Raw genomic sequence first — 19296 nt, 5'->3', positions numbered from 1 at the left:
TTCTTCTCTGGATCTCTTTCAATTTTTTAATGTTATAGTTAAACAGGTTCTAGAAACCATCCTTCTTTTATGCAGATTTTAAGGCCTAGTAGACACCAGCTGATTTTCCAAATTATGCATCTTATAAATAACAGAACTGTGGCTGGCACATTGACTTCCACCTCCCTTCCATCTACATCCTTCCCAGTTCATTCATGCCCAACACCTTACCCATTACAACCATGGTAGGCACAGAGACTGTCCTGAATATCTAGGAACTAAATAAAATGACCAATTTTTTTCCTCCCCTGCCCTCTACCTTTTTTCAAACCGTCCATATAATTTCCACTGAAGAGTTATCTGTGGTATTTTCTTCTCAGTCATTTGCAGTCCTTAATTAAAGAAGTCATTTTATCATGCTAGCAGAGAACTACGATTTTAATTTATAGATCTTTCTTTTATCACTACAGGTATTGTGTAAAATCATATACATAAATGCTACAATTTTAAAAAGGAAAAACTATATGATGCTCTTTTAAAAGCTCAATCTTCATCTAAGAGTAAAAAAACTTTTCTGTTGTTGCAGGTTATAATCTAATATCCATTATCATGTTTGTATTTTAAAATCTGGGACCAAACATACATGATGAAAATAAACTGTACATGAAAATGACCTTATACCTGTTATAGTTCTTAATCATTTTTCCTTGTGATTACAGCCCTACTAAAGTGGATAGAGAAGTAGGTCTTGAGTACCATGAGCTTTTTGTACAGCCAAACAGAGGTTCAGAAGCCATAATTAATTGCTGAAATCCAGAAAGATAAAAACAACAGAAGTGAGATCAGATATGGTCAAACTCAGGGCCCATATTTTTTCCTCTTCCTCACATTACCTAAACAGAGAAATCAAGATGTCTTTGCAGCATGAGGGATCTAAAATATATGCATTTATTTCAAGTTTCTATTAATCAATCACCAAAGGTTGAAAATATTACTGTAAAAATGTCACATAGCATATCCATAGCCTATCCTAATAGGTCTAGTATGCCTATAGACTCTTAATCACTTCATTGGTTTATCAATCAGTCTATGCGAGTTTAGCCATTATTTAGGATACAAACTAGCTGGATCATTTAGATGATTCGGCATCTTAGTAGTTCTTTAAATGTTAAAAATATCAGTTTCACAGGAAAACTTGAAGTATAATTTAATTTGTACTTTGTTTGCTGAAGATTTTCCTTTTGTGGTACCTGGGTGGTTCAGTCAGTTAGTCTGCCTTTGGCTCTGGTCATGGTCCCAAGGTCCTGGGATGGAGCCCCACAATGGGCTCCCTGCTAGGCTGGGGGCCTGCTTCTCCCTCTCCCACTCCCCTGCTTGTGCTCACTTTCTCTTTCTCTGTCAAATAAATGAATAAAATCTTAAAAAAAAAAAAGATTTTCCTTTTGACCTAAGTGACAGATAATTTGCTTAAGGAGTTTAGTGTTAGAATTACCATGTGATTGAGCAATCCCACTTCTGGGTATATATCCAAAGGAAATGAAATCATTGCTTCAGAGAGGTATCTGTACCCTCATTTTCACTGTAGCCTTATTCACAATAGCCAAGACACAGAAACAACCTACATGTCCACCAACGGATGAATGGATAAAGAAAATACACACACATAGAGGAGTATTATTCAGCTATGAGAAGGAAGGAAATCTCAGCATTTGTGACAACACCGATAGACCTTGAGGACATTATGCTAAGTGATATAAGTCAGAGAAAGACAAATACTATATGGTCTCATTTGTATGTGCCATCTAAAAAAAACTGAACTCGAAATAGAACAGATTGGCTGGAGAAGAGCAGAGGTAGAGGAAAAGGGTGAAGGTGGTCAAATGGTACCAACTTCCAGTTAAGAGGTAAATTAGGCGGGGATATAATGTACCATAACAGCTATAATTAACAAGGCTATACTGTGTATTTGAGAGTTGCTAAAAGAGTAAATCTTAAAAGTCCTTGTAAGTATATGAAGTGATGGATGTTAACTATTATGTTGTACACTTTAAACTAATACAATGTCATATGATAATTATATCTCAATAAAACTGGAAAAATAATTTGACTAACCAAGCTAGAGGGCTGAATTACCTTTCTATTCCTTCCATACAAAATGATAGAGCAAATTGTTATCATACAGAAATTATTCAATTTCAAAATGCAGGGAAAAATAGCACTCTGTAACTGTTTTAGACAATTAACAACAATATTTTGTTTTTTCTGAATTTTAGTTTGTGTTATTTGTCAGCTTTTAAAAATTTACCAAGAATAAACTCTAAAGGGTATTAAAAATGAAACAAAAAAATTTTAATTAAAAAAAAGTTCAGTGGTACTTGGATAACACCAAGAGCCAGCTGAAAGCCAATTAATTTCTAACACTGCCCATCTCTGAAGAAAAATAAAACAAAGGGCTCTGAATCTTGAACTAAAAATTGGTTTTAGGGAGGAACAAAATCGTACAACCATCCAAATAGAAATCCAATAAATGACACATGTTTTCGGAACAAAACTTCAGTCTCTCAATAACCAAACTTTACAAGGAACTACTTCTAGTTTCCCCAGTGATTCCATGCTCTCTTGCCTTTCTTTTCACATGTTGTGCCCAATGACAGAAAATTCTTCTACCACATCTCTATCTGGCTGACTCCTACTCATACTTTGGGCCTCAGTTTAAAAATCACTTCTTCCAGAAGAATCCCAAATATGTGTTAGATACGTGCTTCAGAGTCCTATCAACTTACCCATATCACAATATATTTTAATGTCCATTCAGTTGTCTGCCTTTCCCCCTAGGCTGCCCCTGACAGGACAGGGACTGTGTCTGTCTGCTGCTTGTAGTCCAGCATGGTGCCTGGCATGGAGCAGAGGCTTTTGTTAAATTACTTTTATTTTAAGATTGCCTCCATATAAGGATGACAAATAAAACTCTGACCAAAATCTTTTTGAAATGAAGTATGGAGAGAAGGTAACCCTCCAGTTTAGGTAACTAAATATAGCAAATGTCAATCTACCTAAAGATGTATTTAAATCAGGCACCTCTAGGGCATTAAATTTTTATCATATTTAGAAACACTTCTTGTTACTAGTCATTATCTTCATTTAAAAGAAAGTTTTCCAATTAGACCTATCAAATTAAGTCAGTTCAATTTATTACATATTAAGACAGTGGGAAAAGACAAGAGAAGGAAATACAAAATAGTCAAAGTGGTTTAACTGCTAATCTGAATAAATGTTCAATTTTAGGACAGAAAGAAGAGTGGAGAATTGAGTTTAAATGGCTGAGGTTCTTTGTTGCTAAATCATCTATTCAAGACTATTTATATCAACTAGATAAGCATTTTGGAAGCTGGCCATCATAATAGCTCCAAACAGTTTATATTAAAAATCAAATCAATTAACTGTTGATACTTTAAACCATTAAACACCAAGATTCCATTCTGTATTATCATAAGGAATATATTTGGAAGAATGAGTCTCATTACATGTAGTTAGTTCAGGTTTAGGAAACAGCTTGTATATATAGAAAAATAAATTGTACATACAGAAAAATAAATTGTCCATTTTATCAGCAACTTTAGAATAGACATGACATCTATCAGTGATGGGAAAGATTATTATTATTATTTTAATTGGAAGCATAATTTTGAATATTTTGCTTCACTTAATGAAATTATTTAGTACAAAGGATATGATTTCATAAATAACGAAGGAGAAAAACAGAACTCAACGCACAACAAGGTTTGCTTTAGCTACTGAAATGATCAGATGTGCATACTAATTCCTGTACTGGTGACAGATTTCAATAGAAATCACTAAATTCCACCTGCAGGCACATCATGTCAAGTGTGTATAAACAATAATAATTTCATGGCACTGGTGCCAGGGGAAATATCCCAAGATTCTTTATACAAGTCTGTACAATAACAGATGTAGTAGTTGATTTATGGCTAACTGAAGGATTAATGTTAAAGAGCTTATTAAAATTCATTCTGTTTCCTCTTATTCGAGAAATAGGTTAGTTTCTCCAAAAGGTATATATTCAGATAATGTATATAAACAGAAACAGAAGTGGAGAGCTACCACAGCTTTTATAAAAATAAAATATTCTAAGCTCGAAACATAAATCTCTTCCTCCTTTTAGATAAATGATTAGCATCTAAATTACTTTAGTTACAATGAGTTCTGTAAGCATACTGAAAATAATCACCAGTTTAATTAATTAAAGGTGTCCAACAGGCACAGTTTAATTCATTAGCACAAAGAAAAGTATACGATTTTATACAATACCTGTAGTGATAAGGGAAAGATCTATAAATTAAAATCATAATTCTATGCTACCATGATAAAATGACTCTTTAATTGGGGACTGCAAATGACTGAGAAGAAAATACCACAGATAATTCTTCAGTGAAAATTATATGGAAGGTTTGAAAAAAGGTAGAGGGCAGGGGGAGGAAATAAATTAGTCATTTTATTTAGTTCCTAGATATTCAAGACAGTCTCTGTGCCTACCATAGTTGTAACGGGTAAGGTATTGGGCATGAATGAATTGGGAAGGATGTAGATGGAAGGGAGGTGGAAGTCAATGTGCCAGCCACAGTTTTGTTATTTATAAGATGCATAATTCTGGATAAATCAGCTGGTGTCTACTAGGCCTTAGAATCCACATAAAAGAAGGATCACTATAACATTAAGAAATTCAGAAATTCTGCATGTTTCAAATTCAAGCCTGTTTAGCCTTCAAATGCTATAGTTGCCAATACAGACTACAAAATGTATGAGCAAGGACTAAAAATCAAACCAAACAACTAGTTGTAGCTTTTAGGCAAGGCAAAACTATATACTAAATTTGGTAAGTCTAGTGAGGCCAAGTTTTTTACTTTTCTATTAACATAAGAACCTTGCCCTACTCTGGCTGCATACTTCACAAGCAAAGAGGCTTGAAATTAAAGTAAGTTCACAAAATGAAAAAGCTAGCTACCACGAATCTGACAGAACTGCTTTTCCTGTATCTTCCTAACCTTGACACTAATCTGTTTGCCCCAGTTGTAAACTATAGAGCAGATCAATGGCAGATGTAACCTCAAAATCAAAGCTTAGCTAAGGTTCTAGATTAAGAGGTTCTTTTAAAACTTGGAGTTACAAAGAAAAAATATGTTGATATATACAATAGGGCTCCTAAATCATCCTAAGGAAGGCAAAACTCACATCATAAAATAATACTTTAAATCCACATAGAACTGGGGCACCCGAGTGGATCAGTTAGTTAAGTGTCTGCCTTCAGCTCAGGTCATGATCCCAGGGTTCTGGGATTGAGCCCTGTGTTGGGCTCCTTGCTCAGCAAGGAGCCTCCTTCTCCCTCTGCTATTCCCTCTCCCCCTGCTTGTGTGCTTGCTCTCTTTCTCTCTCTCAAGTAAATAAATAAAATCTTTAAAAAATAAAAAATAAATTCATATAGAAAATTTTATAGCACAACTTAAAGCATTTTATAAAAATTACCCAATTAGGGGCGCCTGGGTGGCTCAGTGGGTTAAAGCCTCTGCCTTCGGCTCAGGTCATGATCTCAGAGTCCTGGGATGGAGCCACACATAGGGCTCTCTGCTCTGCAGGGAGCCTGCTTCCTCCTCCCTCTGCCTGCCTTTCTGCCTAGTTGTGATTTCTCTCTGTCAAATAAATAAAATATTTTTTTAAAAAAATTACCCAATTAACTTTTCTGTTGCTTCTGTGAAGAGTCAGGTAGTATCTGATATTTTCCAAAGGAGGTAAAAAGAGACAAAGGAACTAAAGTTACTCACTTTGGCAATGACAGAGCTACTTAATTCTACATCTACTGTTAAATCTGTGAAAAAAGATGCTCCGCTTCATGAGAAATAAACATAAATGCCTCAGCCTTTTGAAAAATTTTTGACTTCCCACAAGATCTAAGTGCAGAGATGGTGTATTGTCTTGTTTAGCATTTTACCTAATCACTTAGTTCATTATCTGCCACACTGTAGGTACTCACTGTATATCTACCCAATGAATAAAGCTATAAACAGTAGCTAATAATTACTAGAATTCATGTATCAAGTACTATGCTAAGTGCATTACATATATTGTTCCACTTAACCCTACCAGCAACTCAAAGAGTTAAGTAAATTATTACTTCCCATTTTACTGATGAGTGAACTAAAGCCTAGGTTACGTAACTTGCCCAAGATTACAAACTGAAAAGCCAGGATTTTCACAGGGGTAGCCCAACGTTAGACCTTGTTTAAAGATCACCATGGTGTAGAAAGAACAATAGATAAGCAGTAAGAAACTATATTTTACTTCCTTTATCACTAAATTCTTGGAGATAATGCCTAGCACAGTACATTATTCATATTTTTCCTCATCAAATGTTTCCTGAATAAAATTAAAATTGCACAAGCAAGTTAGGTTTCATTGTCCTGAACTATAAAATGGAGGTAAAGATGCCTGCATGGTCTGCCTCAGTGATTCTCAAAGTGTCGTCCCTGGATCTGGAAAATTTGTTAGACATGTAAATTCTTAGCACTCCTCCCAAACCTACTGAATCAGAAGCCAGTGTTTTTATAAGCCTTCCAAGTGATTCTCACACATGGTGAAGATTCTCATTTATCAGTCTACTTTACTAAATAATTATGAATATCAAATGAGTTCAATAATGTGAAAGTACCCTAAAAAGTGAATCGTGTATTATCATTAAGAGAGTAAATTTAAGTTCATTCCTTAAAAAAACTTAGTGGTTTTGCTAAATCCAGATAAAAATGAACATTAGAAATGAAATAGGTCATAACGCACTTTTAAAACAAAATATCATTCTAAATTTTACCTTGATAATGTAGAAGAGTCATGGATCCAGAGAAAAAGATGACCATGAGCCATAAAACTGAGCCTAGAAATCTGATAATGTGGAACGTGGCAGTTCAACCCAGAAATGTGAAATACTGCACAGCCTTCTTACCTGACCAGTGTCCAGTGGAGGTGCCAGATCTGTCTGTACATGTCTCACTTACAGGTCTAAACACAGTTTCCCATCCTCCAGTAGCATAGCGCCAATTCTGAGATTCCAAGATGAGTGTTCGCTGAGTACCATACGCAATCATGAAGCAGTAGACCACGTGATGGAGTTGACAGCCATAGCCACAGCCTTTGTTGATATTACATACCAGCTTCTTGGCTTTGCTGCAGTCCTTGGGATTCTGTCAGGGAGAAAGACAGACAAAGGTGAAGAGAGGTCATCTTCTCTTTATAAGTGACAAGTGTCAAAAATCATGTAATTAGCCAGGACTGATCCAGCATATCTTTTTTTTTTTTTTTTAAGATTTTATTTATCCATTAGAGAAAGAGTGAGAGAGAGAGCAGGAGGGGGGAGAAGGTCAGAGGGAGAAGCAAACTCCCTGTGGAGCTGGGAGCCTGATGCTGGATGTAGTCCTGGGACTCTGGGATCATGACCTGAGCCGAAGGCAGGTGCTTAAACAACTGAGCCACCCAGGTGCCCTCATCCAGTATATCTTACTAAACAAAGAAACCAGCTTTAAGGATTGAATTTCAAAGAATCCAGTGAAAGTTTATTTTGAAGAGATGGCAATGAGAAGGAACAACTGCTTTGGAAACATCACTAAACAAATATAAAATGAAGCATTACCTTGAAAAAAATACTCTTTCAGTTCTCTATCACTCAGAATAAGCAAGTACGATCATCTCTGAACTCAGAGTTGCACAGACTAAGATTTTTATGAAAGAAGTAAAATAGTTTATTTATTCCAGCTCTATTTCAGCATGTTGTGCTTACCTTTTCAGCTGAAACTCAAATCATCTTAAATGCAAAACTATAATTTACCTCTTAATTCCATCTATCTTCAGAGTTCTAGATGTCTCAAACAAAATGTATTTTTTCATTATGGAAATAAAACCACTGAATAAAAAAAATGAGTTCAGGACTTTAAAAAAACCAATCTTGGCGATAGCTACTAGTTATTTCATAATAAAAAGTAGAATATGTTCTATATCATGCCAATTTTTTAGTCATTGAAGTATAATTAACATAAGTGCTTTGTTAGTTTTAGGTGTACATCATGATTCAACAATCCTATATAGTACTCATGCTCATCATAACTGTAGTCACCATCTGTCACCAAACATTATTACAATATTATTGACTGCATTCCCTATGCTGTATTTTACATCTCCTTGACTATTTTATAACTGGAAGTTTGTATCTCTTTATCCCCTTTATTTTATACCTAACTGCCCACCTACTGTTATGCCAATTTTTAATCAGGAGGAACATTTTTCTATTTGTATTCCCTGCTATAAGATGAATAGCAAGTGGTTAAAACAATATTATCTAATAGTGGGTACAACAGGGTTAGTTAATGAGAGATGACCTTTTTATTCTAAAGCTTTGACTGTGCTATAATTCATATGGGCTATTGTTAAATATCCTTAGGCATCTTAGTCTTCAAATAAAAATTTGTTTTGACAGGGACTCCTTAGCCTAGGCAGTTTTAAGCTGCTTTGTCTGCAAGGTTTAAAGAAAGGATGGGTGCCTTCAGGAACAGAATCTTTTCTTCCACAAAGTAAGAAGCAAAGTAACCAGTTCTCAATTTATATGAGCCCTGAGAAAAAGCACCTGCCAAACCACAAATCTACAACTATTTCCCAGGATATCATCTACTTGGTTAAGCAGAGCCTTAGAAACAAAAGCTAGGAAGGTGAAGGTATAAAATGATTCTGAAGGAAAAGCTGAGAAGGGAAAATGCAACACAGTTGTGCCACAGCAGATTGGTCTTCTGAGATAAAGCTGAACCCAATACCAAGAGCCTTCTTTAAAAAAAAATATATATATATTTAAGAGGGAGAGAGAGCAAGCAAGAGCACAAGAGAAGGGGGAAAAAGAAGCAGACACCCTGCCCTGTTGAGTAGGGAGCCCTAAGTGGGGCTCTATCCCAGGACACTGGGATCATAACCTGAGCCAAAGGCAGATGCTTAAACCACTGAGCCGTGCAGGTGACCCTATCAAGAACCTTCTGAAAAGTTAAGAGTCCTTATGAATCTAAGAGGATCCAGATAAAACTCAGCAAGATTTGGTCAATACTGTTTCCCTAATCAAATGCTGGAATTGCTGATTCTTTTCATTTTGAGACTTTGAAATCTAGTTGGTTTAGCCATAAAAGATTTGAGAGGAACAGAAGGGTATGCGATGTGTTATTGGAAGACCAGTATCATTTATTTTCTATCCACTACAATGTGAGAATCTTGGGAATAAATAACATTCTCAAACTGATCCAAAGCTTTATTATTAACTCAACAGTTTATCTAAAGGGCAAATAAAGAACACTGACATTTGTCAGATTTTTCATGATTTGTAAGAAATATAGCACTTGAGTATCTCTAAAATTCAAATGAATGAAAAAGCAAATGTCCTTTATATATTTTTCCAAAGACTTTTTTTTTTAGAACAGCTTTTAGATACACAGAATTATTGCAAAGATAGTACAGAGATCCCATATACCTCACATCCAGTTTCCCCTATTATGTCTAACATTAATCTTCATTTTTTTAACGAAAAAAAGAGTGAGGGAACATAATAATTAAACATTTGAAACCATAAGCTGTTTTTTAAATAAAAAGAAGACACATCTGCATTAAGACAAGCACATCTACTGTGTTTCCTCAGTTTAATTAGAATGCAATGCTTTGAGCACAAGAACTGAGTCCTAAGAGAAAGAAAAGGACAGTTTATGAAATGAAGCTCAAGATTTTTAGTGCTCCTCAAACCAAGCTAAATCAAGAATATATTAAATCTTTCTGTTAAGCCATAGACAACACAGAGAAAGGAAAATTTGGTTCTGGAATGGTACAGGTCTACATATATACAGGGTAACTAACAGAAGATTCAAAGGCAGAGGCTAGCAGTAAGAGAAGAGAAAATGAATGACTAAAATGAGAACAGTCAATAAAGTACTGAAGAAGCTCAGAGACACAGCCCAATTTTTTCATAAAAATATTTAAAAGTCTGAAAAATTCAAAATATCTTGTTCATAAAAAGTCAGAAGGAGTGAGAAATAGAAAAAAAAAAAATGTGTTTCTAACATAAGATTAGGGTCACCAGAATAAATATCTAGAAAAAAACAAGCAACAAACAGATTTACAGAAATCTATAAATTGTTGTTACACACACACACACACACACACACACACGCATGTGTGCATATATATGTATGCATAATCTTCAAATTTCTTACCAAATAGACTTTGTCAATTGCCATTGATCCTGGTTTTACACTTTCTGTCTTCAAAAGGCTTGCTGGTATGTCTCATCCATAAGCAAGCATATATAGAAGGGCCTCATTACTAAAAGAAGCTTTAATTTTGCTAACACTTTAACAGGGTAGCTATATCTGATGATAAAATCTGATTTTCAATAACTTCTATATGTGCCTAATGTATTTCCTTCTATATTTCTCTATCAGTTATGCAAGAATGCAGGCATATTGTTTTGTTCTATATTGTGATTCTTTTGATTCTTCTCTCTCCCCTTTAATGACACTCTCCACTCGTCACACATACACACACCTGACGTGTGTGTTGTGGAATATGATACACTCCCAGAAGAAGTCCTACCAGGAAGTACTTCTCATCTGAGAATGGAAGATGGGGAAATACAGATTGAAAATACACCTCTTAGGCCCCTGGGAGTGGGTCTCACTTCTCTCTGCCTTGAGTATCACTCACTGCCCAAGTAGAGGTGAACTTTTACTCATTAAGTATTTATTAAGCCCTTAATATATATAACAAAACTCAGGAGATGAACAACCCAATAGAATAAGAAATTATACATAAATAATAACAGACAACTTAAATGTAATAAGACTGTGATGAACAAGAAATTAAGGACTAGAAGAGGGAAAAATCACTTTCAGCTGAACTGGAAAGCGTTATAAATAAAAACTGAATTTAAACTAAACCTTAAAAGATAAAATTTATTGTGTTTATGAAATGCTAAGTAAAAGTACTTTTTCATTAGTAAATGAGTGTCCATATTATAAAGATTGATAGTTAAGAGCAAAGTAAAATTATAAACTCTCCAAATTATGCTTATAATGTGGGAATTTTTATATACAGGGTCTTCTTGGAAGTCAAAGGCATTAATAGGCACATACATTCTTCTTCCTTGCAACGATGAGGATTATTCAAATTTCAGAAACAGGAGATAATTTTGTCAGAATTACTTGAGACAACATGCTCTAGTTAAAGAACTTTGCATAGAGAGACTTAAGATACAATTTTGTTCTAATTCAGGCTCTGTTATGAATTAAGTTGTATGATTTTGATTCATTTTCTTTTAAAATTGTGACAAAAATTATCTCCCTCACTATCTCTTTCTGCTTATCCATCTTTCCTTCTCAGAAATACTATGAAGCTAAATAACATGGTATATGTTCAAAGCTAATTCAAACATACTATCTCATTTATCCTCATAATCTCAAGAGATACTATTTCACACTGGACAAATGCAGTATTTCTTGCATTTAGTGCACAAGGTAGCCCAATTGTGGACCTTTATAAGCTAACAATATTATATAACATTCTTATAGTTATAATTCTCCAGCAAAGCTATCACTGTAGTACATACAAACCATGAAATAAGGACTTAAGGTAAAACAGCATTCTTCTGTATTCAGTTTCCTTTTCTTCCTTTTTTTTTTTTTTTTAAAAAAAAACACTATCTGAGGCATTTGTTCTGACACTGCTAGTTTCCAAGAATGACCCTCGATCAATAGAACCAAAAGCTGTATTTGTTCTCATTATCCTATAAATAAAAATTGAGACATATATTAAAATCAATACGCCTCTAGGATGGTACATTAAGAGAAGCAGCATCTCTTAAACCTAAATGATTACTAATTCACTAAAGGCACCATCATAATGCTGAAATATTTTAGACCTTTTTACTTTGGTTAAAATACGAATATAGTTACTATCAAACATATTTCAAATTAGGAAGCCGGTTTAATTTCTACTTTGCTAAAAACAAGTAATTTTGAATCAACTAGTAAACCAGAATTATTCTTATATTATGTAGGCTCTGCTAAGATTTAGAAGTTCGCATGGCCTTCATTTAGTAAATTGGTAGTAATTGTAAATTAATGATGTAACATTATAAAACAGTACTGATTCCATGACTTTTAAATTAAATCAGAGATAAAGCCTTTTGCCATGACTATTTAGATTTCCAATACACACAAGTAAAAAGCCTCTTCAGAGGAAAATCTTCCAGCCACCATGTAATTTTCCTCACTTATCTGCCTAGATTTACTACAGACCAAAAACATTGTGTTAAAAGGCTAAATTAACAAGAAACAAAAAAAACTTAGTCAATATAAACTGGACATAGTATCTCCAGGCAACTCCTGTAAAGAGTAAATGCTCAATAACGATTAGTTCAACTGAATTCCATGTAGGGAGAGAAAGGTGATGTCAAGCTGACAGTGACAAAAATAAATTAATTGGTGACAAGCCAGAATTTAGAATTCAGCTCTCTCAATCTATTGTTCAATGCTCTTATGTATCCTCCCATGAGGTCTTTAATCTATGATTCAACAAGAAATACAGGCTCAGAGGACTTATCTGGTCACTCTCCTAGCTTTATAGACAAATGCACACTTGACAATAAGAATTTCATATATTTAAAGTGTACAACATGTTGATATATATACATATATACACATACATACATACACTGTGAAATGATTACCACAATCAAGCTAATTAACATATACATCACTTCATATCATTACAATTTACTTTTGGTAGTGAGAACACTTGAGATCAACTCTCTTAGCAAATTTCAAGAATATAATGCCAGTATTATTAATTATAGTCACTTTGCTGTACATTAGCTCTCTAGAACTTACTCATCCCACATAAGTGAACTTCTGTACCTTCGACCAACATCTCTCCATTTCCCCCATCTCCTTGTTCCTGGTTACTACTGTACTACTCTCTGCTTTTATGAATTTGACATTTTTAGACTGCACATATGAGATCATGCAATATTTATCTTCCTGTGTCTTATCCATCTTGCAAAAGCAGATTTTCTTATTTTTGTGGCTGAATAACATTCCGTTTTACGCACACACACACACACACACACACACATCCATTTATCCACTGACAGACACATAGGCTGTTTCCATATTTTAACTCTTGTGAATAATGCTGCAGTGAACAAGGGGTACAGTATCTCTTTGAGATAGATTTTTTTTTAATTTCCTTTAGATATATACTACCCCGCTCCCCCTCTCCCAATCCCACCTCCCCCCAGCAACCCCCAGTTTGTTTTGTGAGATTAAGAGTCATTTATGGTTTGTCTCCCTCCCAATCCCATCTTGTTTCATTTATTCTTCTCCTATCCCCCTACCAAGAAGTGGGATTGCTGTATCATATAGTAGTTCTATTTTTAACTTTTTGAGGAATCTATATACTGTTTTCCATAATGGCGATTCCAATTTACATTCCCACCAATGGTGTCCAAGGGTTCCCTTTTCTCCACATCCTTAACAAAACTTGTTATTTTCCATCTTTATGATAATAGCCAGTCTAACAGGTAAGAGGTGATATCTCATTGTTTCCCTGATTAGTGATCTCTTGACCATTCACAGGTCTTCTTCTGAGAAATGTCAGTTCAGATCCTCAGTCTATATTTTAATTATGTTATTTGTTTTTTGCTATTGAGTTCCCTATACATCTGGATGTTAACTCCTTATGACATATATGATTTACAAATATTTTCTCCCATTCTGCAGGTTGTCTTTTCATTTTGTTTATCATTTCATTTGCGTGCAGAAGCCTTTTCATTTGCTGCAGTCACTTGCTGATTTTTATTTTTGCTGATTGTGCTTTTGGTGTCATATCCAAAAACTCATTGTCAAGAACAATGTCCAAGGAGCTTTCCCTCTAAGTTTTCTTCTAGTACTTTTATGGTTTCAGGTCTTACATTTAAGGACCAAGACTCAGAACCGTAAGGATTCTTCCAGTAACTCTCTAACAGCATTTCTTCTCTAGGGAGGAGTTAAGCCTTAAACAGCTTCTATTTCCAAAGAAGAGAGGTCAGAAAAACCAAAGGAATGAGCCAGGTAAGTCAAATTTTATTGTACTCTTTGTCTCCTCTAATCACAAGACTGAATAGTCTTTAATTTGTTTGTTTAAAAAGATCTGCAACATCTAGCTTTCTGTTGGTAATGAAGAAAAGATTCATTAATAGTGTGGTGAAAGCATTTCATTGTATTGGAAACAGTCTGATTTTATTTCTTTAAAATTATTTTCAGAGCCAAAGCAGAGAAGGTAATGAAGCAAATAAGAGAACTGGAGTACTGCATTGTGGTAATTAAAATGAAAACTCTGGGCATAGTTAATAACCATGAAAGAGAAAGTTAAAAAGCATTCTCATTTTTAAAAGCCAGGCCTAGAAATTATTGTCTTTTAACCCATTAAACATGAATATTTTCATAGCAAAGTTAAGATAGTACAGAGGTGTCTTTTCTACCCCTCCAACAAAGAACAATTTGTTGCAAGTAGTACGAACAACTCAATACCTTAGGCACAAGTAGGCTACCCAATACTGCAGGAAATCAATTTCCCTTTAGGTATTTTATAAAATTTTAAGTGTGGAAACTTGATGGAGAAAAGATATCAAGATACATATACACTGAACAAAGGCATATGGTCACTATACAGCTATAGGAGAGGAAAGATCTTGGTAAGTAAAGCAACAAACAACTGGCTTACTTTAAACACATATTTAAAATTTTTGCTCTTTGCCTAGAAGGCTCTATTGAATGTTCTAAAGCCATTTTTAAAAAAGATGGAAATTCTACAAATCCAGTGGAAAGCAACCAACATGATGTGGCATTTCTTCTACGGAGGGTCTTTGAGATAGCAGTCCTTCATCTCTGGATATCTCAGGTGGTCTCTACAAAATCTCTACTTCAGGCTCAAGAGATGAGTACATTAGAGCAAAACCTCGGTAACATTTTCTGCTACTATAAAAGCCACAAAGGAAAGGCAGAGAAAGAATGAAATACATCCAAATCTAACTTTTCTCATTCAGGAATCCAATGTAAATAAGGCTGGTGAAGAAAATCTAAGTTACCCGAGAAGCCAGATTCTGCTAATCCTACACAAATGTACAGAAGATGTATAACCTCAAGCACCTTCAATTTTTCTCCAGAGGTTTAGAGTCTGATTTCTAGGTGTCAGAACCAACTAACTGCTCAGTTTAAAAATAACATACTTTCGGGCACCTGGGTGGCTCAGTGGGTTAAGCCTCTGCCTTTGGCTCAGGTCATAATCTCAGGGTCCTGGGATCGAGCCCCGCATCAGGCTCTCTGCTCAGTGGAGAGTCTGTTCCCCCACCCCACCCCGCCTGCCTCTCTGCCTACTTGTGATTTCTCTCTCTGTGTGTCAAACAAATAAAATCTTTAAAAAAAAAAAAGTTTAAAAAAATAACATACTTTCAAAATTAAAGTTGAATTTCAGAAATGTCCTCCATTATTTTACTTAGCAGAACTCATTAAGCTTTCTTTCCTTAAAACTGGAATTCAGAGAGGACATGGCAGGTACTCTTCTAAAAAGATGGAGAAGGGAAAAGAATCGGGAAAGGACAGAGGGAAAGGGAAGAAAGGGGGAAGAGGGAAGAAAGAGGGAGGAAAGGGGGGGAAGGGAAGAAGTGTTGAGGGAAAGAGCGGGGTTGGGGTGGGGAGAGGGAGAAAAATAAAAGCAAGCTGGGAATGGTTAGTCCAGATCAAAAGATGATGTAAAAAGAAGAAAAGGATAAAGTAGATGGCAGATACAAAGGAGAAACATTAGTTGAAACTGTTCTGTGCAAAGGCTGCTGCAAATGTTTAGTTTGTTGTAAATAAATGAGTAACTTAAACTGTTTGTCAGCTCTTCCATTCTGCAAAGTGCCATTGATCCCAGGAGCACTGGTACTTGCAGCACTTGTCTGTCTACACACTGGCTTTTAAATCAAACCACCAACAATAACTAAACCAGAGATTAAACCCTGCTGCCTCTTCTCTGGACAGAGGCACTGTTCTATTTCTCCATGCAGCTATCCACACACTAACAATCCTCCATTAGCTGGGCTTAAATTTCTTGGAAATTCCGAGTTATTATTACTACTTTTAATTAAAAATAAAACATTCTTAAGATAATTTTCTTCAATGCCTCAGGTTAACAGCCATCTAACTGAATCAGGTTATTTACTTTTTGAAATCTTTAACACTGAATTTTTTGCTGTCTATTTTATTTTTTTTTTAATTTTTTTTTTATAAACATGTAATGCATTTTTATCCCCAGGGGTACAGGTCTGTGAATCGCCAGATTTACACACTTCACAGCACTCAACATAGTACACACCCTCCCTTTTGCTGTTTATTTTTAAGTAGTTTAAAGCCCACAATAAATTGCAAAAACAGTAGAGAGTTACCATGTATACCTTCCACAGAGCTTTCCCAATGAGAACATCTTACTTAACCACAGCTCATTATCATTATCAGGAAACTGACATTACATAACATAATTAACTAATATATAGACCTTCTTTGGATTTCGCCAGGTTTCATATGCATTCTTTTTTGGAGGTGTGTGTGTATAGTATATCCAATTTTATAACATGTAACTAGTACTACAATCAGGATATAAGCTGTTACATCAAAACAAAGAAATTCTATTATACTACTCCCTTTAAGAGTCACACCCTTCCCCAAATGTTAATCTCTGAATCTCTGACAACTACTGATCGGTCTCCATGACTAAATACTTTAGTAAGTTTAGGAGTGTTATCAATGAAATCAGAGAGTATGTAGCCTTTTCAGTTTGGCCTTTTTAAAAATCACTTAGCATAATGCTCTTGAGATCCATCCAAGCTACTGTGTGTATCAATAGTTCAGCTTCTTTTATTACCAATTTCTAGTCTGTTACGTGGATTGTGCCACAACCTGTTCACTCACTGAAGGGCATTTGGGCTGTTTTCAGGTTTAGGGTATTACAAATTAAGTTGCTATGCATGCAAATGTACAGATTATTGTGTGCATATGAATTTTTATTTCTCTAGGATAAATATACAAGTATAATTGTGAATCAAAGTGCCAAACTGTTTCCCAGAATGGCTATACCATCTTACATTTCCTTAAGGAACATATGAGAGAGCTGGTGGCTCTAAATTCTTGGTATTTTTTTTATGTTAGCCCTTCTGATGGGTGTGTGCGGAGATCTCACCATGTTTTTAGGTTACATTTCCCTAATAGTTAATGATTTTGTACATCTTTTCATGGCATATTTGTCATCCATATATCCTCCATGGTAGAATTGTCTGCTCAAAACTTCTGTCCATTTTCCAATTGGATTGTTTCTTACTGTTGACATTAAAGAATTCTTAATATATTCTGGATACAAGACCATTGCTGGGTATGTGATTTGCGAAGATTTTCTCCCCAACTATAGATTGTTTTTACATCCTCTTCAACAGGGTCATTCACAGGACAAAAGCTTTTAATTTGACAAAGTTCAATTTACTAATTTTATTTTCCTTTTATAAGCCATTTTTTTGTGTGTATTGTTTAAGAACTTTTAGCCTAGGTCACAAAAATTTATTCCAACCCTTTCTTCTAAAAGTTTTATAGTTTTATATGTTACATTTATCTGTTAGATTTACTACCTGTTTTGAGTTATTTTATGTAAAATGTGAGGTTTAGGTCAAGTTCATTTTTTCCCCTATGAAATGTCCTTCCTTCACTGAACTGCTTTTGCACCTTTTCCAAAAATCAATTGCCTACTCATAAGTATATATTCAAAGAACTGAAAACTATTACTCTAATTCATGTAGAGACATGTTAACAGCAATGCTACTTTTTTTTAAAGATTTTATTTATTTATTTGACAGGCAGAGATCACAAGTAGGCAGAGAGGCGGGGAGAGAGAGGGGGAAGCAGGCTACCCGCTGAGCAGAGAGCCCGATGCGATGCGGGGCTTGATCCCAGGACCCTGGGATCATGACCTGAGCTGAAGGCAGAGGCTTAACCCACTGAGCCACCCAGGCGCCCCAAAAGCAATGCTATTTTAAAATAGCAAAAGGTGTAAACAATCCAAATGTCCACCCACAAATCAATAGATGAACACATTTTGGTAATACTCACTGAGTATTACTCAGCCATAGAAAGGAATGGAGTGTTCGTATATGCTACAACATGGATGGAACCTGAAAACGTTATTCTAAATCAAATAAGTCAGAGAGTAAAGATCACATATTGTATCATTCGATTCATACAAAATATTCAGAATAGGTAAATCCATAGAGAATGAAGACTGGCCATTTCCAGAGGCTATGGGAAGAGGGAATGGGGGACTGCGAGCAAATGCTTAATGGGTATGAGGTTTTCTCTTAAGCTGATAAAATGCTATGCAACTAGATTAAAGGTAGTGGTCACATGACCTTGTGAATGCACTAGATAGCACCAAACTATTCATTTTAGATGGTTTTATAAATTTCAACTCAATGAAAAAAAAGTTAGCATACCCATATGGGTCTATTTGGGACTCTGTTCTGTTTCATTGATATGTAGGTCTATCCCTCCTCCAATACCATACATTATTTTGATTACCATTGCTACAGTTGTCAAGACTTAAAACTATAAAGTATAATTGGTCCAACTTTATTCTTCCTTTTCAAAATTGCTTTAGCTGTTTTAGTTCTTTGCATTTTCATATAAATTTTGGAATCAATTTGTCTATATAAACAAATAGGAAAAAGGACTTGCTGGGATTTTAATAGGAATTATGTTAAGCTTGTAGATCAGTCTGGGAAGAACTGACATCTTTTCTATGTTAAGTCTTCCAACATAATATATTAATTTACTCATTAGATTTTTAATTTCTTTCATCAGCATTTTATATTGCACTTTTACCTAAGTATTTCATTTTCAATTTTCGGAGCAACTATAAATGGCAGTATGTCTTAAAATTCTGGTTTCCAATTATTTTTTGCTAGGATACAGAAATATAATTAATGATGATTACCTATCTCACAACTTTGCTAAACTCATTTATTCTAGGAGTTTTACTGCTGTGTGGTTATTGCTGTTGTTTGGTAGGTTACTTGCAATTTCACTGTGTAGACAATCATGTCACCTGCAAATAGGGAAAGTTTTCTTTCCTCCTAGTATGTATGCTACTTATTTCTTTGTCTTCTTTACTGGACTGCAC

The 19296-nt window shown here is 34.9% G+C and overlaps 1 protein-coding gene across 7 annotated transcripts in view; it reads right to left on the bottom strand.

Annotated features, from left to right (window-relative positions):
* Positions 1–19296, bottom strand: part of FUT8 (fucosyltransferase 8) — a 398079-nt gene that overhangs the window by 51490 nt on the left and 327293 nt on the right. For all 7 annotated transcript variants that reach the window (XM_046008252.1, XM_046008253.1, XM_046008251.1 and 4 more), the window contains one exon: positions 6989–7226. In XM_046008252.1, the coding sequence (XP_045864208.1) occupies positions 6989–7226 (238 nt within the window). The remainder of the gene's footprint in view (positions 1–6988; positions 7227–19296) is intronic.

The sequence above is a fragment of the Meles meles genome, chromosome 6, assembly GCF_922984935.1.
Source record: "Meles meles chromosome 6, mMelMel3.1 paternal haplotype, whole genome shotgun sequence".
Classification (NCBI taxonomy): Eukaryota; Metazoa; Chordata; class Mammalia; order Carnivora; family Mustelidae; genus Meles; species Meles meles.
This window is presented reverse-complemented; position numbering and strand designations above follow the sequence as displayed.